General features: G+C 35.0%; 1 protein-coding gene across 6 annotated transcripts in view; it reads right to left on the bottom strand.

The window, feature by feature from the left end:
* The window catches only part of ATP8A1 (ATPase phospholipid transporting 8A1), a 125,152-nt gene that overhangs the window by 4,629 nt on the left and 108,442 nt on the right, over positions 1-12,081 (bottom strand). For all 6 annotated transcript variants that reach the window (XM_075499996.1, XM_075500000.1, XM_075499997.1 and 3 more), the window contains 3 exons: positions 7,280-7,368; positions 6,779-6,871; positions 255-346 (listed from right to left, as the gene is read on the bottom strand). In XM_075499996.1, coding sequence (XP_075356111.1) covers positions 255-346; positions 6,779-6,871; positions 7,280-7,368 — 274 coding nt within the window. The remainder of the gene's footprint in view (positions 1-254; positions 347-6,778; positions 6,872-7,279; positions 7,369-12,081) is intronic.

Raw genomic sequence — 12,081 nt, forward strand, 5'->3', positions numbered from 1 at the left:
AGGGGAAAAAAACTTTTCAGCAATTAGTAGGTAGAAAACCCATGCTGTTTCTTACATAGTTTTGCAATTATAAAATAGCAGAAAGAACTCTATGTAGTATCTTAGGAATGAAGAGAAACCTACCAACAGGCAAAGAACATGGACTACTGGGTTTACGATACTGCATCTTTACTATAAACAAATGTAGTGAAAGGTAGAATTTTACTTCTATATTATTAATGGATATTAATTTTTGTTTGTCAGTGAACACTTACGAAGCAAGTTTTGCTGCAGAGAGTCAGAGCGATACAAGTTCACGTGGTTCTTCTTAAAAACATTCTTCAGGAGTTGGGCTCTTTCAGTTAAGCTGGAAAGAAAGTGGACACATGTGAAAAGCATTTACTTACTAATTACAGTATCCCTTTATCTTTGAGTCTGTTAAATGGGAATTAATTATTAAATGAAAAGTCTCCATTCTCCTTTTTCTTTTTTAATTGTGCCTGAACTAATTATTAAGATGATGATTAAAAGCATGTGCGAGGGCAGATTATGAAGTCCAGATCCCTGGTAATGTTTTTACTTGTCACAATACAGGCAAAACATCTGTTTGAAGCACTGCTGTGTGCTGACAATACAAATAAATGAATAGTATTGTAAACATCTGAGCGTGACACCTTTTACACATGTGGTGTAAAGGGAAGGCACTGGCTTCCTTGATGTAGCATGGCCTGATTAGCACCAGGCTGAATTACAGTCTTGTTCTTACATAAGAAAGTGCTCTTAGCCTCTACTGACACAATACCCCAAAGGGATGGGAAAAGAAGATGGAGGGAAAGTCACATTCATGGCCACCAGATGTGCGTACAGAAATGTATTGCTTCCATGAAAAGTGTTCTAGCAAGGTGTATTCCCTGTGAAACTCTAGAAGGTGTTTTTCTAGAGATCATACCCAAATAATAGACTACTATTACTACTAGAGGTTGGTCACTTCAGCCCATCTCCTTCCTTCTCAGCACTACTGAGTCTGTTGTGTTATAAGTTTATTGTGCTTTAATGTGATCCAAGCGACCCTCTGTTTCAGCCCAACTAGAAAACAGGAGTATTAAACAGTTTTTAAACTGTTACTCAAGCATCAGCTGAATGCTGCAAACTGGAGTGAATGGAGTAGTGAAGGTATCAGGTCTCCTTACCGTGCATCTTTCTTACATTTAAAGTTCTCTCAAATAGGATCCTACATTACTAAATAAGTAACAGATGGACTAGCCATAGCTCAGAAAGCTTTCGAAATCTGATAATTTTGATAACATATTAAAGATGTGCAAGGGACTATATTAAAAAAACTCACACAAACCCTTCAATTTCTTCCTCTAAATTTGATATTCACTGTGAATTAGAGCTTGCGTTTCAGAGAAATATCAACTTATCATTTAAACATTTGCAATGCTGAAAAATCCAGCCCCTCCCCATGTGAACTGGTCTAAAAATTAGTTCACTTGAAAAAAAAAATAAAAAATCTTATGTTTATTCTGAGTATATAGTGATTTCATTTTGTTATAGTTTTGCTATATTATCAAAGTTGTCTCTCATGTCAGGACATAATAAGTATAACAGATTTCACATACCTACATTACTGAGTTTTGATCAGTCAAATTACTTTTTAATATTGTCAATTAGCTCAGCAGACTTACCTTCCCAGGCTACCTACCAGACTAAGTGGTGCAAGGAATGGAACTAGATTGCTTCCCTTATTAGATTAGCATTCAAACCATGAAATTAGAAATGCTCATTCTTTCTTCACTGAGTATATACTTCTTATATATTAAGTTGAACCATTGTCTTAAACTGGAGAGACTAATGGTCTATCTCCCCTTTCTGTTCCCCTCCAGCCTGGTGGTTAAAGCATATACCAGGAGGTCAGAGCTTGGCTCTTCTAAGCTGGAAGAGGGCTGTAAAACTATTATTCCCACACCCATAGAGGAATGCTAACTGCAAAATCTACAGGGTAAGAGGATAGGCAGAGGAAACTGCTTCTGTGGCCATGTTTTGAATGAAAAGATGGAATGAGACTTCCTTGTAAAAAAGGAATTAGGTACCAGTTCCAGGAAAGCAGCTGGCATCTGCTGACTGAACCAAGAATGGAGAGGTTGGAGTACTGAGACACACCTTACTCTCAGTGTTTTCATAAGCTAGCTCTTTGGGGATTTTTTTGTTTATTTGTTTGTTTTGGTTTTTTTTTTTAATAAATTTTTTTGTCCTAATTGCTCCTCTAGGCTGTGTAGAGCCTTGTTTTTTAGTTCAGAGCTACAAACTGTTAAAGTGACAAGACTAATGAAAAATTAGGGACTGAGGTTTAAACCACAAGGATACACAGAGTGAATAAATAAATATTTTCACGTAAGATGGGAGGTCAAAGAGGTGGAAGACCATGTGAATACTCAGATACAGTTATCAGCTCTATCTCCTTTGCAATACATCTGAGAAACCCTTCTTAATGTGAGTTGACATCAGCAAATTTCTATGAAATTTTTTTGTTTTGACAGGTGTAATTTTCTAATAAAAAACTATTTTATTAAAAACATAGCAGGCCTATTCTAGCATTTTTGGTACCATCATTACTCTTTGCTTGTGTTCCAGAATGAAATGTTTAGATTGCTTAAATGCTAAGCGCTGAAAATAATGCCTTAAATTTTACAAGAACATGAAGTATGCACATTTCTTAGTTTATGTATAATTAAGTTTCCACTGCACAGATCTGATTGCTGGTACAGAAAATACAAATAAAGTAGGAAATACATTTGGAAAATGAAAAGTGCTTCCAGCTATTCAGGTATTAAATTCTGCTCTATTTCTGTACTTGAAGAAATACTGCAGGCTCTTTATTATGAATCACCTTGTTGCCATTCAAAAGCGTATTTAAAAATCTACATGCAAAGTCAAGAAAGCATGGTTTCATAATTAACCAGTGATAAATCACAGTAACTACATCCTATGCTCATTATGTGTACCTACATGGACAAGCAGAATATTAACTATTTTTGAACATGAAATGTATACGTTTACAGGCAATTAATCTCATATATAGAAAAAAAAATGACTACTTCATATATTCCTGACCAACCACTTAGCCGGTCTAAAAATAATTTCCAAGTGGACTGAATGAAAAACAATTATTATATAAAGCAGCATTTGCAGTATATATCTCTAAAGACATTTCCACAAGTTTGGCCTGTTATTCATGTTATTGTTAGTCTATGTAGTATTCAGCCCAGTAAAAATATTTTTGTAGTAAGTATTAATATTGTTGTTTCTGCTTAAGCATTATATACAAGGTATCAGAAAAACTGTTTTTGAACAATGTTTTATATACAAAAAGTATCCTTTTACCTTAGTCATTTCAATTTTACGTACAAATGGCTTTGTGAATTTCAATTACAATGGCTCTAATGATAGCAATCATACTTTTTGTGGCATAAATTTGTTAGTCCACGGAAGCTGCTCTATTATTTATGCTATCAAGGCACCCTCAAGTCAATAGTATTCTGACATGAAAGTTTAGTTTCTGTTGGAAAAGTGACCATTTGCACCTTCTTGCTCAAGATATATTCTTACTTAACTGACAAATATATGTGACAAAACCAATTTCAACTTGTTGCCTACGGAAGAACAGAATAAAGTATTTTTGGACAGTTTTGGGGAAAAAATCTGGTTACACATCTTTAGACACACTGAAACAGCAAGATACAACAGGAATGCTCTTTTTGAGCCTTCAATGATAACAGTTTAAAAACCTTTTCAAATCAGCACTGGAAAAATACAAGGGATGACAGATTTTAAGACTATATTAGCATGCCCTACTTTGCTAAAATACAATAAAGATCTTTGAAGAACAGTATTTTATGTTATTTCAATGTAAATGTCAATTTTTATCCTAATTTTAAGAAAAAAGCTGAAAGCGCAAATTCAGAATTTAAATAGAAAATTCCCATCCTAACATTGTTTGATAGGAAAACATCAAAAGGTAAAGTCCTACAATCTTAGTTGTATTTAAATGCATGCAATATCAGGTCAACACAGTTCTAAAAATGTGCAACAAATATATTCTAGCTGAAAAAACAGCCATGAAAATTAACACTAATATACTTCTAAGCAAACATTCAGATACTGTCTGATTACAGCATCTAGCCAATAGTTATCTGTGGAAGTTGAGCCTCTTATTTTGTGTTGTAGTATTTTTAAGATGGGAACGGACACAGTGGAAAAGTTCCTGAGTTATCTTTCACACTATTTCCCAGTTACTTCTTAATCAACAGTGATTTATATCTTCTTAGGTTATTTTGGCATTTCATGAGAACAAATCCTTTCTTCTGTTACAACATAAAAAGGTACTTCCAGAGGTATGCACACTAGAAAAATATTATTTGGTGCTGAAGAATACACAATAAGTTTGTCAAAAATAACTATTTGTTCTTGCATGAAAAGCACTACAACTCAAGAATAAAAAAGTCTCATGTACATATTTAAAGAGATATAGAGGACATTCCTTACCAATTTAACTACTTACTCTGCACTGGTAACTAGTTAATCCAGGCTTCTGCAACTTAGGAGACTCAAAAATGTTTACAATAGTTCAATCAAATTCCTGAAGATGCAAGTAAGTCAGTTCATCAGACCATTTCTTTAACAAAGAATACTGTCTTCATAAAGGGTGAAGTTTTGGCTCTATTACCTGAATTAAGATATAATTTTAAAAAAATCACGGAAGGAGTAAATCCTTAAGAGATATTAAGATGTCTAACATTGATTTGCATGTTAGGTGGATGCTTGTATACTTCAAAGAATACAGGTCTAAAAATAACTTTGTGGAGAAGGAATGGATCTAAGACAGACATTCTGGTGGGTAACTAAACAACCTTCATGAAGCCCTCCTAACTACTGAATTGTGGGATAAAAAGATAATTGTAAAACTAGTGGTGAAAACACCAAGTTCCTCTTACCTAAATAAGAAGGGATTGGAAGACATTCTGTAGGATGAAGGAAGAGCATACTGCCTAGACAACTGCATTAAAAGTAGCTGAATTTGGGAATACAAGAGAAGTCTTGGGAATGCAAGTATGGAACACTAAAATGGTACATTACCTTACTTTCTTCTACATCCACAAGATGTTCACCTTTTTGCACTGTCTAGTACTAATGTCTGCTTTCTTTTCTGTAATTCATTCTTTTACAATTTCTGCTCTTTGCAAAAGAGCACAAAGCATAGATTGCTTCTGGCTCAAAGCTCAGCACATTGATATATGAGATATATGAGAGATATATGAGAGATATATATGATATATAATTTGGAGGAAGATCTTGCCCTGAAGCTGCCTGAATGAGCACTGCCACTGGAAAGAGGCATCCATAACAATCAATTTAGATCACCTTTAAAGGTAAGAGAACTTACTCTTGCAAGCACTAGTTGCGTCTTGCAGTAATGAAGGAAAAGTATGCTCGATGCAGGAATCATCATCAACTAGGGGATTTTGTAGTACTTCCAGTATGAAGCTGCTGCCACAAAGACAGCATATGGAGCCTGATGGGAGACACTAGGCAGGTACGTGCTCCTATGCAGTCCACCACACTAGACTAGGTGTTCCACAGGTGGTGGGATGAGCTTCCAGGCCTCACAGTACCTCCGCTAGTATTTGTCTATAGTACCAGGGAAGATGAACTCCACTACAGACAAACATTCTTGTGAAAATAATTTCTAGGAAAAGAAAGGAAAAGTAGGAGCAAACACTCACACGAGCTGGATATTCCACCCATTAGAAATGGTGGTCATCACCTTGGTATCCAATGTAATTTGGCCTCAACCTGGTAAATCCTAGTAAGCTGATTCCCACAGAACTGGAGGAGGGATACGGTAAGATTGAAGGAGAAAGGGAACTTAAGTATCTTTATGAACAAAAGGTGCTTCTTGAAAACTGAACCTACAATAAAAGAAGTGGCTGTTTGTGTTTTTTCTGGTCTCTTTCCATGCATACCTTGGTAGGAAAAAAGCTTTCTTGGCTAAGCCCTTTGCCATGAAGATACTAAAAAACAGCAGTCCAAAGGAAAGAAAGAACAGGAAAATCGAGTATCAACAGTTTTGGCTTATTTTTAGACTTCACAAAACTCATGAAAATGAATAAATTGTCCAGTTGTTCAGTTTTACCTTGTCCCTTTTCAAATTACCTGCCTGACCCATGAAGGAGGATGTAACAAGGGAATTGTTGTGGAGTCTTAAGTTAAAATTATTTCTTACCTCATACAGGTTAGTCAAATTTGTTTGCTCTGGACTGGCATTAGACACAAAGCCAGCTTGTTCTAATCAATTTCAGCAAATCCTAGACAGATTTTGCTGTTTTCCCCTATGCTACCAAGCAGGTTTTAAAAATTTATTTTAATTTTTTAATTGTGCTTAGGCCCAATTTATAACTATACTAGCGAATGATGCAGGTTTAAACTCACTTTGTTTTAATTGTTAACACAGTCAAATGTGACAGAATTAAAATCGTACCTCAAGTTTGTTCTATATGTAATAACTAGAGACATAACAGTCAGCTACGAAGAAACACATCAGTTAAAGCCTTTGGTAAAAACCTACATCTAAGCACATGAAAAAATATACAGGCTCAGTAGACCTGAAACCTCTTTACAGAAGCCTTTTGTTTGCATGGATTTTGAAAAATAACCTTTTGTCTTTGATACATGCATGAGGCTGAAAATACTTAGCTTTTTTTTTTTTTTAAAGACAATGATCTACAGATTTTTACAGTACCTCTTGCCGTGCACAACTGCCCCAGGATCCTCAGACTTTGCTTCCAACTCCTGAACTTCATCTACCAGTGTCTTAAAAGTAGCTCTCTTTACTCTGTAAGTAATACAAAATACTGCCAGATTTACGCTTCTTGAAAGTAAAAGAACAGATTGTTTTAACACTTATATAATAATTGAATTTATAAATCCATTTTCCCGGATGACTTAAAATTAAGCTTTATAAGAAGAAATATTATAAAGCAAGTCTAAATAATATATTTTATCAGCTGTTTTTGAAAATTAGAAACAACGTTTGTAGAAAAGACATTACAATTATTGAAACATTTAAAATACTAGTAACACTTGTAATAAAGTTTGTCAAAAACAAACAAGGTGAAAAATAATTTTATATAATCACCAGAGCTGATCTTAATTTGCTTTTCTTATATTAGTAATTAGTAATTAGAACACACATTGAAAAGTCTGTACTTTCTCCCGTAAACCTTGGCATTTCTGTACTCACACTTTGTATACTACATCAAAAAGTAAAGCTGTCATAGGAATACATAGAAGTCCCATCCAAAACACTCCAGAGCTGAACATCATCGCTGCCTGGAGGGAAAAAAGCACAAAATGTGATGATGTCATGACAAGAACTAGGAAAAAAATCCCTAGAAATATCAATTACTTGGTTGAGGGTATCAAAAGCAAATTTAAATGAACCATTCTAGACTCTTTAATGTGAAATAAAACTTTAACTCCTTTCTAAAGTACCCTGAGTTGCTATAGAAATCCAGTAGATAGTAAGCACTAATTCATGTTAAGAAGCTGGTAGAAAGATCACACTGCTTAGCTCTTTGAGAGAGGGCGAATCTACCCCTCCACAACCCTGTGCTGATTGTAGACATTTCCATTAAAATCAGATTTATTGAAAATCCATCCCTCCCGCCCCTGCACAATCTTTGTCAATACATTATGAGCACAATTTCTTATTTGCAATCAACCCTAAGAGGATATAATGGTTCCTGACCCTTGATATGATATTGGACACTGTTACAATAATTTTGCAATTATTATTTATCTCCAACAGAACTCACTATACCACAGTTCCCACACTGCCACAGACTCCTGTTCAACAAACTGCTTAAAAATGCGAAGTAAGAAAACAACTAATTACATAATTATGGAAGTATGCAACATATTGTTAAATGAAGATCTAACACATTAATGCACAGTGAAATATTTGCAAACCAGATCATTGCTCTTAGCTGTGTGTTTGCTTTTTTATGCACCGCTTTATACGTAGGAATTTCTTCTGTTGATAACTTAACTTGGTCTGTAAACATACTAAAAACTAAAACACACTAAAAAGCCAAAACAAACATCATAATGTATGGACATTAAAGGAAAAAACCCTTAATCTACCCTTGTAATTCATGCCCAAGTATCTACATCAATAATATTATGGCTGCAAGGAGTATGATAAATACTTAATGAAGCATATTACTGAAAGATTGTTTTGCAGTCAGTATTAAAAATACCTTTGTAATGTAATTAGATTGCACAGAGATTGAAAGTAACATTGCTACACAACGACAACCTTTCAAATCCTTTGCTTCGGTACTTGGAGACATTCCCTTCAAAGGTTAAACCTCAGTATGTAACTAAAATAAACAAGCTGAAATTTTACTAATATTAATTAGCAGACAAATGCAGGTAGCTTGCGGTAGCTTGCAGTAGCTGAAGGCTAATTTCTGAATGTGTATACATGAACATTTCAGAATTATACTTGATCTGTTCATGTGTAAAAATAAAAGTGAATTATTTTCAGAAAAAAAATCTCATTCTCATATAGATAAAAAGTTCTATTTACCTTGTTTTCATATCCAAATTCCTACTGACACTGATTCTTTGGAAAGCATTAGAATGTTTTTGAACTGAAAATTTGGTAAACTTTCCACAGCTACGTTAAAAGGACATAGATATTGCCCTGAGATTCTAGTAATTATTTCTGCCAACAGCTGTCAGCAAAGGTGTAAACACTGAGCAGTGACACGTTCAAAATAAAAGAATTCACATTTTCAGTGGAGGAAAAAAAAAGAAAATTTTTTATCAGGAAGTGGAGAAAATGTATTAGCACAGTCACTTTATAAGCAAAACATGACTTTTGACATACTTGATGAAATAGTCATTTCCAGAACAGCAGCTAATAGGAAATGTCTATCACAACTACATTTTGCAAGACTTTTTATAATGAAGTAGCAATTAGAGAGACGAAGTTTCCTAAAAACGAGAAAAAGCATAAAAAATACAACCTGAAGGAATTATGACTCTTACTTCCTATCATTAACAACATTTTTTAATTTGTAAGAACATAGCAAAGAGCTGTCCTTGTGTTAGCCACCCTGTATTAAATGTTTGCTGGTGAAACAGCAAAAGTGATAATGTAGGTCTTAGGATGTTAATTCTGACCATTGTAATGCTAACTATGAATGAAGGAACAACTGGCGCCTACTATTCAGTCCATCCAGCCTTTGGCTTTACAAATGAACAACATGAATTGAGGAAAAAAAAAAAAAAGTTTTTCTGTGTCATATTTGAAAGCCTGTCAGATTTTTTTTCTTTTACAGAGTTAATCCAAACCTAAAAGATTTAAAGCTGACATTCGCATTACAGACAGAGGGCCTCTTTGTATTTTTTGGACGAAGAGGGGAAAAAATAAAATCCCACAGAGGTATTTCCTTCCTTTCTGTACAAGAAAGCTCCCCCCTCACTCTGTAGAAAACATTTTTGTCTCTAACTTTTCACATCTCTCTACACATAGGCAGGTCATCTGGGAAATGGCAAACCAATCCTTTTCAGACAATGGCACTAACAGGAGCAGCCTGTTCTGGGGACGGACTCTGGCTGCCTCTGTTCGTGGTTTACAAATTGTTCCTAATGTGAGAGATTTGTGGTCTATGCCAAGTTTTTCCCCCCTTTAGGCCTTGTGAAACCAAATGGAATCTGCCACAAAAGTGGCTCCCAGGGGAATTCAGAAGTAATCCAAAATGAGAGCTGGGAAGCCTAGTGTATTGTAGGACTTACAAATCCTGCAGGGAGGATAAATAATTTGTCGTCTGTGGAGCTCATGCTCAATATTAGAACTTTCTAAAGTGAATTAACATTGCTTAATAAGTGCATTGTACAGATTTTTATATAAGTTCTTATTTAAAAAAAAAACAAAAACAAACAAAAAAATGCTGAGAATTACTCCCTTTCATGGCTTAGTGGCAGGTTAGAAATCCTGACTGCAAAACATTTTTAATGCCCTGATGAAGATGTACTGTTAGGAAATTACATGCCAAAATGAACAGAGAATATTCCCTTTTTCTTCACTATGAAGAAAATATTCTATGTTCTGCTGAAACAGCTAGCTCAGATTTTAAAAAGCCTTCTAAAAGTAAAGAAAGATGAAAATAACAGTAAAATTCTTGCTGCAGAAAAGCTTGTGAAAACCATTTTCAGTTTATCTATTTCAGGTATCATCTAGGTACGTGTCCTCTCCTTATAAACTACCGAACTATTAAAATAATACCTCCTCAACAGCATCAAACCAGCTACAGTTTCTCCTCTCAACAACCTACAGAGACAACTTCATTGGTTTTAGTTATCTGCATGTGTTTGCCTTCACACATGCCGAAGTACTTACTGTTGCAATATTAAAACAGATCTGCATTTAACTCCCAGTGCAGTAAAGTTCCAACAAGTGAGTTCTTGTAATGCCTCTAGTCTTTCTTTGCTATTTAGAGTTTAAAAAAAATCTCAGTTCCTGTTAATTAAGAACTAAGTAGGAACTCTGCTTATTTAGTATATTAAAAAGGATGTCCATTCTCTGCAAATACCAAACAAAGCCTTACTGGTATACAAGAAATAGTAAGAGGTACTGAAACAGAGGGAGTACCAGGCAGTCAGGAAGCAGGATAACTGTGGATATCTGCAGGCAGAAGCTATAAATTCTTACTGGAACAAATCTCCTATGAGATGAGAAAAATGAGTAAGGATAGACTAAAGAACATGCCTTTACTTTTTCCCTAGCTCCTCTCATTTTCTTCAGCTAAGGATACTACTAGTCCATTGCAAGATCACTGATGTCCTCACTGCAGGTGGGTATGAAGGGTTGACTGTATCCCACAGAGGAATGATTAAGATTATGGTCTTAATTATACAAACACAAATAATAAATAATAGTATAAATAATAAATACATATATACAAAAGCTCACAAACACAGACAGGCACTATAAATCCTAAAGCTTCACGAAGTACCTCTGGGGTGACACAGAACAATACAGAGAATTAACAGAGACTTAGGTCTCTCTTCTACAGATGTGTCTGTAGTTCAGTCCCTTGTTTCAGTGAATATTTTAATATTTTAAGTATCCATTGGAACACACATCTTGCCTTTTCCTAGAGAGTACCTTAACCACTCAGGCTGAGCAAAAGCCAGCATGTTGTCTCCTCTAACCCAGTAAATATTTGATTATTCCATAACAAAGTGGAACAGCAGAAGACACAGTTCTCTCTTCAGTCACTCTTTCAGCAGAAAACATTACTCTGAAAGTTGCAAAGTACAGAGAAACTGACCTCTGGCTTTTGGGTAACATTCATTTGGGGTGAACGTTCTAGTATTTAACTGTTGGATAAATGGCTATTTTAAAAAATATAGGTGATAAAGGTCTAACTGTGGGAGGTCAGGTTTGTGAATCATCAGATTAGCATTTATCTCTAACCACAGTAAGGCATTTGAGCCCAGAAAGGGATGAAATGCAAGACTGCACCTTATTACATGTTCTTGTGACTAGCTTAGAGTGGTTGCTCCTTTTCACTTTGTGAATTAAGTTCACAAGCATTTAATTCCTTCCTTGCATTTTACGAAAGCCTGGGTTACCTCAATGGATATTTCACATTTGGAAAAAAGCTCCCAAACGAACCAGCAATAAATCCTGTTGCCAGGAATAGCTCTTATGACAAGAAATTATCAGTTGCTATCTCTGTTGACTTTAGACAGAAACAGTGATGGAAGTGCTTTCAAAGATAAAAAACAGGAAAAGAGTAAAGATAAAAGGCTTCACAATACATATTACTGCCTGGAAATTTCCTCAAGAAGCTGGAGAGGAGAATGACACACAAACACAAAAAGCTTCCCCAAGAATTAGGGAGAGAAGAAGATTCTGTTAGCAAAAGTTTGCCTAACGAGGTTGCACTACAACTTGAACTAACAGACCTGAAAAATAACCTTTAAAAAATTCATTAGCCACCTGGATGGGAAATTAAACAAGCTAGA

The sequence above is a fragment of the Mycteria americana genome, chromosome 4 (genome assembly GCF_035582795.1).
Source record: "Mycteria americana isolate JAX WOST 10 ecotype Jacksonville Zoo and Gardens chromosome 4, USCA_MyAme_1.0, whole genome shotgun sequence".
NCBI classification, from domain to species: Eukaryota; Metazoa; Chordata; class Aves; order Ciconiiformes; family Ciconiidae; genus Mycteria; species Mycteria americana.